The sequence below is a fragment of the Podarcis filfolensis genome (assembly GCF_964270895.1).
Source record: "Podarcis filfolensis genome assembly, chromosome: 13".
In the NCBI taxonomy this organism is placed as follows: Eukaryota; Metazoa; Chordata; class Lepidosauria; order Squamata; family Lacertidae; genus Podarcis; species Podarcis filfolensis.
Window position 1 is genome coordinate 1,755,709 of NC_139615.1, and position 15,596 is coordinate 1,771,304.

At 52.2% G+C, this 15,596-nt stretch overlaps 1 protein-coding gene across 2 annotated transcripts in view; it reads left to right on the plus strand.

Moving 5' to 3' along the window:
* LOC310746763 (polyamine-transporting ATPase 13A3-like) overlaps positions 1-15,596 on the plus strand; it is a 58,060-nt gene that overhangs the window by 4,554 nt on the left and 37,910 nt on the right. The window contains exons 1-7 of one of the 2 annotated variants that reach the window (XM_083580799.1): positions 5,619-6,072; positions 8,030-8,114; positions 8,595-8,688; positions 9,888-10,061; positions 11,791-11,973; positions 12,078-12,229; positions 14,797-14,866. In XM_083580799.1, coding sequence (XP_083436925.1) covers positions 8,638-8,688; positions 9,888-10,061; positions 11,791-11,973; positions 12,078-12,229; positions 14,797-14,866 — 630 coding nt within the window. In that variant the 5' untranslated portion in view covers positions 5,619-6,072; positions 8,030-8,114; positions 8,595-8,637. Of the gene's footprint in view, positions 1-5,618; positions 6,073-8,029; positions 8,115-8,594; positions 8,689-9,887; positions 10,062-11,790; positions 11,974-12,077; positions 12,230-14,796; positions 14,867-15,596 lie in introns of those variants that run through there. The other variant, XM_083580798.1, reaches the window with a different exon arrangement.

Below are 15,596 nucleotides of genomic sequence, written 5' to 3' on the forward strand. Positions count from 1 at the left end.
TGTGTTCCTGAGCTGGGAGCAGAGGAAGGAAGGAGTGCTGCGCTGTGCCCCCCCTTTGCGCTAGGTCGCTTTCTTGCCTGCCTGCCTGCTACTCCTTACCTGTGGCTACCAGGCTAGTGCTTAAATGCAAGGGGGTGTTAGGCTGCTGCGGCACACGAGGGAGGCAGAGGGACCAAGGAGGCTTGGAGCAGCAGAACTGGGGGTGTTCTGGGTGGAGAGAAGCTCTTGTGGCACCCCCTTGCCGATGGCTTGGTTCACGTGGTGCAAACCGGTGAGAGGCGGGGAGAATCATCTCCGCTGCAACTGTGAGCAGGTATTTGGCAAGGTGTGGAACTTCTACCTGGATCTTCCTTCCCAGGCGGCCAATGCGTGTGGCACCAGCACAAATCGAGGGCCAAAAAGGAAGTTGTGCTGTTTGTTCTGAGTTCCTGGCTCAACAGAGAGGCTTAGTTTGAGGCTTAGCTCCAGAGGCGCTGCCTCTCCCCGTGGGTAGGAAAGGCAGCTGTGAATTTCCACTTGTCAAACGGTGTGAGAGGTCTGAACACCTCTGAGAAAAGGGGAGCGTTGCCGAGGTCCGAGCGGCCTGCCCTCAAGTCAAGGCAGCACACGTCAAGCAGGCGTGGGGTAGGGGGCACCACAGGTCATCTAGTCCGACCCCCCTTGCAGATAGCGTAGTAGTAATAATAATAATAATAATAATAATTTATTATTTATACCCCGCCCATCTGCCTGGGTTTCCCGAGTCACTCTGGACGGCTTCCAACAGAACACTAAAATACAATAACGTATTAAATATTAAAATCTTCCCTAAAGAGGGCTGCCTTCAGATGTCTTCTAAAAGTCTGGTAGTTGTTTTTCTCTTTGACATCTGGTGGGAGGGTGTTCCACAGGGAGGGCGCCACCACCGAGAAGGCCCTCTGCCTGGTTCCCTGTAACTTGGCTTCTCGCAGTGAGGGAACCGCCAGAAGGCCCTCGGAGCTGGACCTCAGTGTCCGGGCTGAACGATGGGGGTGGAGACGCTCCTTCAGGTCTACTGGGCCTTTGAGGCCGTTTCCGACTTTCAAGGCCAGCACCACACTTTGAATTGTGCTCGGAAATGGACTGGGAGCCAATGTAACTCAGGTATATAAGCTAACCACCAAATGGCACCTCAAACCACAACGGGATGTCTGTTCGCCAGGGGGTTGGGCTGGATGACCCTCGAGGTCCCTTCCAGAGCCAAAGTCCTCTGATTCTATGACCTCAGCGACATTGCTTGACTGTCTCTTAAAACAATCCGCTTGTCCCCGCATGCAAGAAGGAGAAACACACACCATGGAAATGGTTTTGAACCATGGGCTAAGGCAGAGGTTCCTAAACTGTGGTCTGTGGATTCCCTTTGCGTGGAATGGCTTCTGCACAGTCGCGTGGATCTGCACCCACCCCTGTCCTCATTTTCCTCGATGTGATGATGGTGGAGGACTGAGATGCCCAGCAAGGGGTTCGTGATTCTCACGGCTGCGCCGAAAACAAGACGTGCGTCTTTTGCTCTGGTAGCAAAACCTGCCTGGTGCCCAGGGAATTTCAAACGCTGAGTGCAAGGGGCAAATTGCAACTCAAATCATCCTTGATCGAAAGCCGTCCAACCTCTGCTTAAAAAACTAGAGATGAACGTCCTCCAGCTTTCCGTTCCACTGTCAGAATGTTCTTCCTGAAGTTCACAGACATGTTTGGATAAGACTGGGAAGAACCTGAAGCCCTGTTGGCAATACTCAGCTTTTGTTGTTGTTCAGTCGTGTCCGCCTCTTCGTGACCCCCTGGACCAGAGCACGCCAGGCCCTCCTGTCTTCCACTGCCTCCCGCAGTTGGGTCAAACTCATGCTGGTAGCTTCGAGAACACTGTCCCACCATCTCGTCCTCCGTTGTCCCCTTCTCCTTGTGCCCTCCATCTTTCCCAACATCAGGGTCTTTTCCAGGGAGTCTTCTCTTCTCATGAGGTGGCCAAAGTCTTGGAGCCTCAGCTTCAGGATCTGTCCTTCCAGTGAGCACTCAGGGCTGATTTCCTTCAGAATGGAGAGGTTTGTTCTTCTTGCAGTCCATGGGACTCTCCAGAGTCTCCTCCAGCACCGTAATTCAGAAGCATCCATTCTTCGGCAACCAGCCTTCTTTATGGTCCAGCTCTCACTTCCATACATCGCTACTGGGAAAACCAGAGCGTTAACTATGCGGACCTTTGTTGGCAAGGTGGTGTCTCAGCTAGGCGGACAGTAAATCAGCTTCCTGGGTTCAAACCAAGAGATACGCTGGGTTTTCATCAGGCCTGTGCTGAGCCTCCACAAATGGAATCTCGCATGCTTGGCAAAACCCCGAGGGCTTGACTGCACAGCTGTCTGCCCTGCAGAGGCCGCACCCTTACCTGTCGGAAGGATGCTCTCAGCCCCCTGCCTGTTGCTGTTCCCTCTTGGAACAGGTGTGTTTCCCTTGTTTAAACCTCACCAGGCTTCCCTGCATGGAGCCGGTGAAGTTCGGAGTGGGAGATGGGGACCTGGCGCACATTCTTGGGCGCCTGCTCCCTAGCGCCACGAGTGTGGTCACTTGGATTTCACAATAGAAGTTTGCAAAACTGCACAGCATGGAGAAAGTGGACCAGGGGTCAGCAAACCTACCGCGCCTCGGGCCGGTGTCTCCAGCACCGATCCAGCACACTTCCGGGTCGGAGGAGCACCGGAAATCGCTTGTGCACAGGTGCACGGGCCTCCTCCAACCTGGATGTGCACTGGAAATAATGCACATGCTCAAATAATGCTTGCGCATGCGCCGCGCCGGTAAGAGTGGGCAGTGGCAGTCGCCGGAGGCCGGATAAACGAGTCCCTTGGGCCCTAACCGGCCCGCGGACCTTAGTTTGGGGACCCCTGAAGTGGATAAGGGGTTGTTGTTTTCTCTCCCCCTCTCAGAAGACCAGAATTTGAACGCTGAATGTTGGAAGATTCAGAACAGATTACAGAAAACAGCACATCGTTAAACTGTGGAACTCCCTGCCACAGGAGGCAATGGCAACCACCAACCTGGATGGATTTAGAAGAGGATTGGGTAATTTCATGGAGGGCTGTTGATGGCTCCCAGCTAGGATAGCTGTGTTCTGCCTCCACAATGCTTCCGAATGCCAGTTGCCAGAGGGGAGAAGGCCAGGATCCTGCTTGTGGGTTTCCCATAATGGACACCTGGTCGGATGCTGGACCCGACCCTTCTCACATTCTTTATCACCGCATCCGTTTGCAGGCTCCCTGTCAAGCTCTGGGTGTTTCGTAAGAGGAACCGGTCATGTAAAGGCATGCCCACTTGCCTGCTGCCGAAAACTCCTAGGATCATAGAATTGTTGGGGTGGAAGGGACCCTGGCGGTCATCCATCCCAACCCCCTGTGATTCAGGAGTCTCGGCTTAAGAATCCCTGACCGGCAGGCCATCCAACCTCTGCTTAAAAACCTCCAGGGAAGCAGAGTCCGTTGTTGAACAGCTCTTGCTGTCAGAAAGTTCTTCCTGAAGTTTGGTCAGAACCTCCTTTCTTGCAGGTTAGAGTTGGCTACCCCTGTGTGTTTTGTGGTGTAGCTGTAGGAGGCCTATTATTATAATTATTATTAAATTTTATTTACACCCCACGCTCCCCAGCCAACACCGGGCTCAGGGCGGCTAACACCACTATAAAACAATTGATTGAAATACAACTTAAAAACAAGATTAAAATACAACATTAAAATGCAGCCTTATTTCAGTAGGAACTCAAATCAAAAACTTTTTGGGGTGATGAAAACGTCAAGTCTTCACCAAGGGCAACTGTCCAGAGCCACTGCAGCCAGCCAGAGTAGTCAGCACTGAACTACATGGCCCGGTGGTCTGTGTCAGTATAAGGGAGCCTACTATTCGGAGTCTCCCCCGGCCTCTCTTGCTAGTTCCAAAGGGCTGTCAGAGGAGAGGCTGGAGTCTCCGGTGGCACAACTTGGGCTGCAGCGCATCTTGTCTTAACCTGCCCGGCTTCTTGGCGCACCTTCGGCTGCCTTGCTGTAGCCCACTCAGACCTGCCGAGAGAACCCAGGTGTCCTGGCAGCAGAACAGAAGAGAGGAGGGGGTGAGCTCAGCCCCCAGAGCGGTGCAGATGGGCTCCCAGCCCAAGCCCAACTGCCGGATCTGTGCCCCCCGAGGGAAAGCCGTTGCGCTGCAGATGAGCGATAAAAGCCGCTCGCGAAATCAAAACTCCCGTCTCCTCGCCTCTCCCAGGAGCAGTTCTGTGGAAGAGCCGTTCCTCTTGAGGGGTGGGAGGGGAACTTCCTCGGCTGTGCCTGCCCTGACTGGGAAACAGGGCTGCAAGAGCAGAGAATTGGCGGCTGACAGATTGAGGTTGAATCCTGACAAGACAGAAGTCCTGTTTTTGGGGGACGGGAGGCGGGCAGGTGTGGAGGACTCCCTGGTCCTGAATGGGGTGACTGTGCCCCTGAAGGACCAGGTGCGCAGCCTGGAAGTCATTCTGGACTCACCGCTGTCCATTGAGGCGCAGGTCAGTTCTGTGTCCAGGGCAGCTGTCTACCAGCTCCATCTGGTGCGCAGGATGAGACCATACCTGCCCACAGACTGTCTCGCCTGAGTGGCACATGCTCTGGTTATCTCCCGCTTGGACTACTGCAATGCGCTCTACGTGGGGCTACCTTTGAAGGTGACTAGGAAACTGCAATTAATCCAGAATGCGGCCGCTAGACTGGTGACTGGAAGTGGTCGCTGAGACCATATAACACCGGTCTTGAAAGACCCACACTGGCTCCCAGTACGTTTCCGAGCACAATTCAAAGTGTTGGTGCTGACCTTGAAAGCCCTGAACGGCCTTGGTCCAGTATATCTGAAGGAGCGTCTCCACCCCCATCTTTCGGCCCAGACGCTGAGGTCCAGCGCCGAGGGCCTTCTGGCGGTTCCCTCATTGCGAGAAGCCAAGTTACAGGGAACCAGGCAGAGGGCCTTCTCGGTAGTGGCACCCGCCCTGTGGAACACTCTCTCATCAGATGTGAAGGAAATAAGCAGCTGTCTTATCTTTAAAAGACATCTGAAGGCAGCCCTGTTCAGGGAAGTTTTTAATATTTAATTCTATATTGTTTTTAACACTATTGGAAGCTGCCCAGAGTGGCTGGGGAAACTCAGCCAGATGGGCGTGGTATAAATAATTAAAATAATAATATTATTATTTTATTATAGAATTGGAGAGTTGGGAGGGGCACTCCAAGGGTCCTGTAGTCCAACCCCTTGCAAAGCAGGAATCTTTTGCCCAGCGCAGGGCTCGAACCCACGGCCCTGGGATTAAAAGTCCCGTGCTCTACCCACTGAGCACCCCCACCCCACAAAGAAAAAGTAGAATCACAGAGCTGTAGAGTCACACGGGACCTTCAAGGGCCCGCCACCTTTTGAGGTGGAGTGTTCCCTCTGCTGCCAAACCATTCTCACAAGCTCTTCCTAATGTTTAGTTCGAATGAATGGGCTTTCAATGGGAGCGGGATTCCTTTATCAGGAGCGAAGATCCCTGCTACCCACCCGTGAGAAAATGAGAGATCAGAGCAATCCCCTCTAGGAGAAAAAAAGAGAGGAGAGCGTTAACCTGTGGAACTCCCTGCCACAGGGGTGGCCGCCAACTTAGGAGGCTATAAAAGAGGATTAGGCAAATTGTGTTTGGGTTAGGTGAGCTATGGCCTGATCTAGCAGGTTTGTTCTTTTAAGAAGACAGAGGGGAACCTTTTTTGCAGATTCCCCTCGTGGGATAAAAGGAGCCGTCAGGTGTGAGGAGTTTGGAAAAGGCCAGATAGGGAGAGGCTGGGAGCCGGGATACCTGAGCTGCTGCCCTTCCCCCCACCCCCACCCATGGGTGCTCTTGAACACATACCTTCTCCCCGCAACACCAGGAAGCTCGAAACGGGATCGCGGACTTCCTTTGCCAAAGCAAACCAGCCGTTGGTTAAACCTGCCCGTCTGGAAATGTCGGTGTTTATATCTCCTTCCCCAAAACCCTGTGCATGAAATCCTTTGGCACTCACCTGGCCAGGGACGGAGTAGTGTTGGCAGGTGCATGCACAGGTGTGTGCGTGAGAGAGAGAGAGAGAAAAGCAGAAAATGTCAGGGCATGGAGAGGCAGCGTGGTGCAATGGCTAGAGCGTCGGACTAGGACCTGGGTGGGAAGGGTTTGAATGCCCCCTACTCAGCCCTGAAAGTCACTGGTTTACCTGGGGGGGCAGTCCCTGCCTTCTCTCTACCTAGCCAACCTCGCAGGATTATTGTGGAGGATGAAACGGGGAGCAGAGGACCACGTTGCCCCACCTTGGAGGGGAAGATGTGGGGTGTGAGTGTAATAAATAATGTGGAACACGGGACTCTGTTCACAGAATCACAGAGCTGGAGGGGACCCCACGGGGTCATCTAGTCCAACCCCCTTTCAGTGCAGGAATTGAACTGTTGCAAGGAGATGAACTTGGGAGAGGGCGAGCAAGGCACCCCTGAAGATGCTTTGGGCTCCATCTTCCAGCTACAACAATGCAATGTCAATATAAACTCATATAATCTATACAGAACGTTGAACAGTATGAAATATATGAAATATGCACTCTCTGCAAAACCAAACAAACAGAAATCTTCTATGTACTTTTGGTTTAACATTATAGTTCATGCGTATAGGTAAAGGTAAAGGGACCCCTGACCATTAGGTCCAGTCGTGACCGACTCTGGGGTTGTGGCGCTCATCTCGCTTTACTGGCCGAGGGAGCCGGCATACAGCTTCCGGGTCATGTGGCCAGCAGGACTAAGTCGCTTCTGGCGAACCAGAGCAGCGCACGGAAACACTGTTCACCTTCCCGCTGGAGTGGTACCTATTTATCTACTTGCCCTTTGACGTGCTTTCGAACTGCGAGGTTGGCAGGAGCCGGGACCAAGCAACGGAGGCTCACCCCGTCACGGGGATTCGAACCACCGACCTTCTGATTGGCAAGTCCTAGGCTCTGTGGTTTAGACCACAGCGCCACCCATGTCCCACTCAGTTCATGTGTATAGTTTATAATGATTTTAGTTGCTGTAAGTTACCATGTATATGCAGGTCATCGTTTCAATAATTCAGTTGCAGTTTATGAAGCGTTTCTGTATCCTTCTGCTGTGCTGAAGAATAATTCCACAAAACAGTGGGTATATCCAGAATCACTGTTCACTACGTCTGTTTGCGGACTACTTCGGCAGCATTGGACGTCATAAAACAAAGCTTTACGGCTTGTTTTCACCAGATAAGAATCTGACCCATTGCTTCTCTCAGAGACTTTCATAGCCCACAAAGACTTTCAGAGACCTAAAAGACTTATGCTTATTTGGTTCTAGGTTTTCAAGAGAATGAAGAGTGCATATTTTGTGACTTTCAGAGATTTAGAAGATTTCTGTTTATTTGGTTTTGCAGAGAGCGCCTATTTCATATTGTTCAATGTTCTGTATAGATTATATAAAGAGTTTATATTGACATCGCATTGTTGTACTTGTTGCCTTTAGATATTACTTGTATTTGTTTGCAACACAGGGGTTTAATTGTTTGGTGACTCCATCTCCCAGCTGGCAGAGCTTTCCGGAACATCTGGAGGGGATAAGCAGAGCTCTGCTGGGCCAGACTTTGGGGCGGGGGGGGGGGGGGCTTTGGCTTTGGCTTCTTCAGGAGGGTGGATCAGATGGGCCTGGTCCTGCGTTGACTCTGTAGTACGAACCCCAGTTCCTGGAAACCTCAGGAGCAGAGAACGTGCCCTCGTGCTTGGATCCTGCTTGCACGACAGGCCGGCCGCTGTGAGGGCAGGATGCCGGCCTGATCCAGCAGCCCTCCGTGCCCTCGATCCAGTGACAGAGCCACACCTTCCCACCTCCTCTAGAGACATTGAGCATTTCCCTAATGCCCGGACGCCCGTCTCTCCTCCTGCCTGCAGCCCTGGCACCCCCAGGCACTGCCCATCAGTCTGCGGCCTTGATCCTGACCTTCCCTTTCTTTCTCTCCCTTCTGCAGTTCCTCAGCAGGCTGCCTGCCTCTCCCTCCTGGATGTGGCCCGTGGACCCGGGACCCTTCAGCTGACACAGTGACAAAAGTTGCCGTGAGTTTGCTCTGGGGGACGGATCCAGACGTGTGCGTTGGGCTTGAAAATGCTGAAAGCAGAACTTCGGCCCTGTCCCTCTCCTCTGCTCCACCAGCCGCCTTTTCGGGCAGGCTCTCCCAACCCAGGAACACGGCATTGTGGTCTGGACTTCGAAACCACAGGCCTCCAGGGGCTGCGAATAGCCGGCTGGGCTGAGGTTTTGCCCACGAGGACAGAGAGAGATCGGATGACTGGGGGGCTTTGTCCCAGGCCTCCTAGAGGGGTGTGTGTGTGTGTGTGTGTGGTTTTGGCTGAAGAGGGGGGTGCGCTGAACAGATGCTTCTGTGGCACTGGGCGGACAGGGGAACCGGCCGAGACGTGGTGTTTGCAGAGCTTGCGAGAGAGTCGGGGAAGGGACGTGCGCGGCGTGATTGCGGTGAGGAGGGCCCCTGGGTGCCCTTTGCTGACCCCTTCTCTCTCTCTCTCTGTCTGTCTCAGGAGCCTGGAAGTGGAGTAATTGCGTGACCCACAGGAAGGAGACATGGAGAGAGCGGCCGAGGCGCACGTCAACCGCCACGAGGAAGACGAGATGGTCAGTGGGTGGTAGGGCTTCCTGGAAAACGCTCCAGAGCGACGGGGCTGCTAAGAATGGGAGGGTCCTCTAGCCCAGGCATCCCCAACCTTCAGCCCTCCAGATGTTTTGGACTACAGTTCCCATCATCCCTGACCACTGGTCCTGTTAGCTAAGGATCATGGGAGTTGTAGTCCCAAAACAGCTGGAGGGCTCCAGGTTGGGGGTGCCTGTTCTAGCCCAACCACCCTGCTGTGTGGCGACTCTATACGCTGCTGCTGCTGATTTATAGTATTTATAAAGGTAAAGGGACCCCTGACTGTTAGGTCCAGTTGCGGGCGACTCTGGGGTTGTGGTGCTCATCTCGCTTTACTGGCCGAGGGAGCCGGCGTACAGCTTCCGGGTCATGTGGCCAGCATGACTAAGCCGCTTCTGGCGAACCAGAGCAGTGCACGGAAACGCCGTTTACCTTCCCGCCGGAGCGGTACCTATTTATCTACTTGCACTTGGACGTGCTTTCAAACTGCTAGGTAGGTAGGAGCAGGGACCGAGCAACGGGAGCTCACCCCGTCGCGGGGATTTGAACCACCGACCTTCTGATCGGCAAGTCTTAGGCTCTGTGGTTTAACCCACAGCGCCACCCGCGTCCCTTTTATTATTTATATACTGCCCTAATACCCGCAGGTCGCAGTTCACAGGATGAAATCATGATACAAAAGCACAACATACATAATCAAAACGCGAACAGGAGCAACCCAATAGCCCCGCCCCCCCAAACACATTTTTAAAAGGCATTGAATGTCTTTTATATATATATATAAATTTGTTTTTTTTTCAGATTAAAATTTTACAGTCACATATCCAACGTACAACCTAAAAACAAGATTCCAGGGAAACTTCCCTCCTCCCCTTCGTGGGAGTCCTGTTGTCAATCATTTCATGTTATAATAATCCAAATCTTTTACCTCTCCCTTGTGTCCAAAATTCACCATTAAACTACAAGTGCTATTCCAGTCCTCCTAATGATTTTAACCGATTACAAAAATGCCCAAAGCAGGGTGACGGAGCAAAGCAAGTTGGGGGCATGGCCTGGAAAGTGTCCTGAGGGCCACACAGAGGGGTGCTGGGGGCCGCATTCGCTCCCTGGTTGCCCCAGGGTCTCCCGCTTCTCCGTGAGAAAACCCTCTGGCTTTTCCTCCCTCCTTTCCCCCTCTGCACAGGAAATCTCCGGCTACAGCCCCTGCTGCTGGAAGCTGGCGCTGGTCTCGCTGGGCACCCTTTGCAGCGGAGGTTTCCTACTCCTCTTCCTCTACTGGCTGCCGGAACTGAGCGTCAAGTGGACCTGCCGCGCCGTGCCGCTGAGGGACGCCCGGGTCGTGCTGTTGAGGACTACGGTAGGCACCTCAGACTCTGACCCCCAACCCCCATCACCCTGTCTTGCTGCTTCGCCCGGTAGTATAGGGTTGCCATGCGTGCAGAGGGTCTCCCAGGGTTTGTTTTTTGCTTTGTTTGTTTTTTTGGATAACATTTTATTGATTTCCCAAAAATAACAAAACCGGGGGGGGGGGGGCGGCAGAGGAAAGTAAATCATAGCCAGATTAAACCATAATTTTCAATCGACTTCACTCCCCCTCTTGGTTCCATTATAATATACGTTCTCCCTTCTGCCTTACTTCAGGGCAGATTTGAGGGTAAACCATACACAGCACGGGTCTGCCCTTGTGGCTCGCTGGAAGTTGAAACTGCTTCACATGTACTATTACGTTGTCATTTCTATGAGGATATACGTTTGACCTTTATTACACCTGTTTTGCAAAAGTCCAGGAAAGAATCGGAACACCATAGTTTAAAACTACTGCTAGAGGACAAGAATCCCAAGACTACATTAAATGTAGCTAAATTCTGTGCGTCTGCAATCAATCGCAGGAAGCAAGTGGTATCCCATAGTGACTAAACCCCTAAATGTTATTTACAGGGGGCACGCTAATAATTAATTTTAATTTTTATATTTAAATCCTTGTTATATTCATATTGTCTTTTGTATTTATGATATATATTTTTATGATCTGTGATATTGTGTGTGTTGACGCTGGTCTGTGACCGTATTAATAAATTCATTCATTCATTATAATATACCGTATTTTTCGCTCCATAAGGCGCACCGGACCATAAGGTACACCTAGTTTTTAGAGGGGGAAATCAAGAAAAAAAAGCCTTTTCCCCTTCTCCCAGAGCTTCTGGGGCTGCCGGGGGAAGCCCAGGTTCACCCCCCAGCCCCAAAGAGCAAAGAAGCCAAGACAGCAAGCGAGATCCATCCCGCTTGCTGTCTTGGCTTCTGCCATAGCCGCGCGCAACCTCTCCTGGCCGGAGGGGCTGCGCGCGGCTATGGCAATTCCCCCACCTCCCGCAAAAGCCCACAGGAGCCGCACACCCTTTAAGGAGCGCACGGCTCCTGCGGGCTTTTCTATGAGGAGGGAGAAGGGACTGACTGGCCGTGTCAGTCGCTTCTCCCTCCTAGGGAAAAACTCGCAAGAGCCGCGTGTAGCTTGTGTGCATCTCTTGGGGGCTTTTCCTGCCTGCCTCCCCCCTGCCTTCGCTCCATAAGATGCACACACATTTCCCCTTACTTTTTAGTAGGGGGAAAGTGCGTCTTATGGAGCGAAAAATATGATACTTGTTCCTGCACGTCCATAAAATCTTACATACTTAACAATCCAATTTTAAAAGCTCCTTCATCTTATTACAAGTGGCTTTTAAAAGTTATACTAATGTAAAGATCTATACCCAAAGCTTCCATTGTTTTATCTTCTTGCTTCTTCTAACGCGCTGGCGTCTCAGGAAAACCATAATAAATCAGAAATAGAGCTCTCTTCAGTTGGCAATGTTGCAAATCCATCACAGTATTTCACACAGTCGGTTCTTTCAATCACACTGTAAAGAAAACCATAAGTTCTTGTTGAAGCCCGGCAAACAATGTTTTCAGTAGGGGCTGAAGCGAGTGTAGCTGAAGGCGTCAATAGGCAGGGAGTTCCAGAAGGCAGGTTTCGCCGCAGCACCGAAAAACCTTGAGTTTGTAGGAAACGTGGGTGACCGCTCACCCTTCCCGCTGCTTCCCTCCCACAGGACGAGTTCCGGACTTGGTCCCGGGTCCGGGTGCGCTCCTTCTTCGCTCCCGGATCGAGCCCGCTGGGCTTCCCGCAGGTGCCAGAGAGCAAGAGGCCTCTCTGCCAGGCCGGCCCCTTGGAGGACTGGGATTGTGAAGAGGGCAATCTTCTGTCCCAACCCGCCTGCGGGGAGCAGGCAGAGGTGAGCTGGGGGCCTTTGGGAGGGGGTGGGTGTCTCTGCTGCAGCCCTCCTCTCTTCCCCCACCCTCACGGACACCTTTGTCTCCCTGCCCCCCCCCCCCGCAGATCCGCTTTTTCGTCCACCAGAATTCACGCTACCTCTGGAGCCCTGAGTCCCAGTCCTTCCAGCGGCTCAGGGCCCTTGATGCTGGGCTGTCGTGCTCCTCCCTGCACACCCTCCACGGGGCTGGCCTTCCTCGCAGCACCCAGGACTACCGGTGAGTAAGGGGAGAGGTGCAAGGGCGGGCTGTGCCCGTGCTGAGCTTCTCTGGGCAGGGGGTGAGACGGTTGCGATGGAGGGAGGGCGCCCAAGGAACCGTTTCCTTCTCCCTTCCTTGCCCAAAGTGAAAACCGCTTGCTCATTTCCCTGGCAGAACTCGCTGCACTCACAAAGACCCAGGAACTCCTGAGTCTATCACCCCCTGCATTTCCCAGGCAGTTCCCTTGAACAGCGGTACTTTGGTTCTCAAACTTAATCTGTTCCGGAAGTCCGTTCCAAAACCAAAGCGTTCCAAAACCAAGGTGCGCTTTCCCATAGAAGGTAATGCAAAATGGATTAATCCGTTCCAGACTTTTAAAAACAGCATTTTAACATGAATTTCATTATCTAAGAAGACCATTGATCCATAAAAGGAAAGCAGTAAACAACGTACTGCAGCCACACAATCATTCAGTAGCTGAACTGGGTTCCATACAATCACAAAAACAAAAAAAGCCACAAAAACGCAAAATAAATAGCAAAAACAGGCAGACCTCAGCAATCAACACAGAAACGTAACACTGAAAACTGAGCACATTCGGGTTCCGAAAATAGTTCGCAAACCGGAACACTTCCAGGTTTGCGGTGTTTGGGTTTCAAGTTGTTTGAATACCAAGGCGTCTGAGAACCAAGGTACCACTGTAAGTTACTCGGAGAGTAAGGGCAGCCCGTGCTCCCCACGTCTCTCCCAGATCTCAGAAGAGCATCCTGGCCTCTTGGCTCTGATCGTAAACTCCCAGCAGCAGGAACTCCAAGCATCTGGGCAGGTGGCGGATCCTAAAAAACCCAAGGTTGGCGATTGCACACACACACACACACACACACACACACACACTCCGGTGGTCAAATTCGTAATAAAAATAATGATGATGATGATAATAATAATAAATTTTATTTATAGCCCGCCCTCCCCGGCCAGAGCCGGGCTCAGGACGACTAAGACCAGTAAAATTACAGTAAAAACATGATAGGAAAAAAACCAATTTAAAATACAGATTAAAATGCAGCCTCGTTTTAAAAATAGCCCGTAGATCAAAACCATAAGGGGAGGGAAACCTAAGGGTCAGACTGAGTCCAAACCAAAGGCCAGGCGGAACAACTCTGTCTTGCAGGCCCTGCGGAAAGATGTCAAGTCCCGCAGGGCCCTGGTCTCTTGTGACAGAGCGTTCCAACAAGTCGGGGCCAGTACTGAAAAGGCCCTGGCCCAATTGAGACCAGTCTAACCACCTTGCGACCTGGGACCTCCAAAATGTTGTCATTGGTGGACCTTATATTCCCCCGTGGGGCATACCAGGAGAGGCGGTCCCGTAGGTACGAGGGTCCTAGGCCGCATAGGGCTTTTTTAGGAAACTTTCTTCAAAATAACTGGAGTAGAGGAAAAGCAGGCAGGTCAGATCAGAACACAAAACGTACCAGAGCTCTGTGGTTCCAAAACTGGACCAATCCTTGCCTATACACAACACCAGAGTTGTGGTTTACTCACAAAGAAGCAGTGAGGCTGGTCAGCTCCATAGAAGGTCCGGTCTAGGTCCCTGGTGGTGGGACAACCATTCAAGGAGAACTCAGGTTTCTTAGAAGCCTCTTTCCCTTCTCCTGGGAGGAGTGACCTCCGGCTCTTTCTGACCAGTGAGATTTGGAGTCCAGTTGCTCAGGTCCAGAACATCAGGTGTAGTGTGCTGGTCCCATGGGTTACCCAAGAGGCAAGGTCCAAATCCGGTCCTTGGTTAAAGGTGCAACGAGGCAGCAGTCTGTAGTAGCTGAAGCTGGGTGCAAGGCAGGGAGCCGGGTGAAGTCAGGAACAGGCATGCAAGCAGGGAGCCAAGACAGGGCAGGAGCTAGCAACCAACAATGTTGCTCCAGCAAATTGGGACTGGGGCTGGCCGGCCTTTATCTGCCCCGAGGCATAGGGCGGCCCCAATCCTCTGGTGACTTGCCTCTCCTGGCCTGGAGGCAAGCACTCCTCCTGCGGGAACTTAGTTCCCTCCGCCTCTCTGCCCTGAGCCTCTGCAGCTAAGGAGAGGCTGGAGGGTTACCGGACCCAGAGGCAACCTCCGCTTCCTCTGACGGGGCTGAGAGTGGAGCACCTGCAGGCAATGGGTCCTCCATCACCTCAGGAGCCAGAGCAGACTCAGCTGGTGCCTGCACCTGAGGATCCAGCACAGGTGAGGACCCTTCAGGCTCATGCCCCAGCCCCGGCTCAGCTGGTTCTGGAGGTGGGGACTCCTGTGCAGGCTGGGATTCTTCAGGTTCAGCATCTGAGCCTGAATCGCAGGCCATCACATGTAGGCAGCTCAAGGACCCTTTATTTTTTGTATTGCATTTGAAGAGGCTGGGAAGGAAGGTAAGCGACCGGCGGGCCGAGAGAAATGGTGGGGGTGTGTGAAGATCAGGGCATCCTCTTTCTGCATTGCTTCTGAGATATTAGCTGGGACATAGGGGCAACGGGGGAAAGATAATTCACCCCCTCTGCTGCCCCCCTGATTCTGAGCACATGCATTCTCCCCCCAATCCAACTTCTGTCTTTAGGAGGCTTTTCTACGGAGCCAACCAAATTGACGTTCAAGTGCCTTCCCTCCCCAAACTCCTCATCAAGGAGGTAAGTTTGCAGAAGGGCGGGTCTTTGTATGTGTGTTTGTGTGCATATCGGTCACCCGGGACATTTGCAGGCAAACCAAAATGCTTGTTTACAAAGCTATTGTACTACCAACCTTACTGTATGCTTGTGAAACATGGACCACTTATAAATGCCATCTCCAACTCCTCGAAAGATTCCATCAACGGTGTCTCCAAAAATTTTTACACATCACTTGGGAAGACAGGCAAACTAATGCCAGGGGACTGGAAGAAGCAAAGATGAAGCAATGGTTCTTCAACATCAACTTCGTTGGACTGGTCATGTTGTGCGGATGCCTGATGATCGTCTTCCAAAGCAACTACTCTATTCTGAACTTAAAAATGGAAAGCGTAATGCTGGTGGTCAACAAAAGAGGTTTAAAGCCTCTCTCAAGGCAAATCTAAAAAAATGTAGTATAAACACCAACGATTGGGAAACACTGGCCTGCGAGTGCTCCAGTTGGAGAACAGCCTTTCCCAAAGGGGTCACGGGGTTTGAAGACACTCGAACTCAGGACGCAAGGGAAAAATGTGCTAAGAGGAAGGCACGTTTGGCAAATCCACACCGGGATCGACTCCTGCCTGGAAACCAACGTCCCCACCACACCCCAGAGCCAGTGTGGTGTAGTGGTTAAGAGCGGTAGTCTTGTAATCTGGGGAACCGGGTTCGTGTCTCCGCTCCTCCACATGCAGCTGCTGGGTGACCTTGGGCT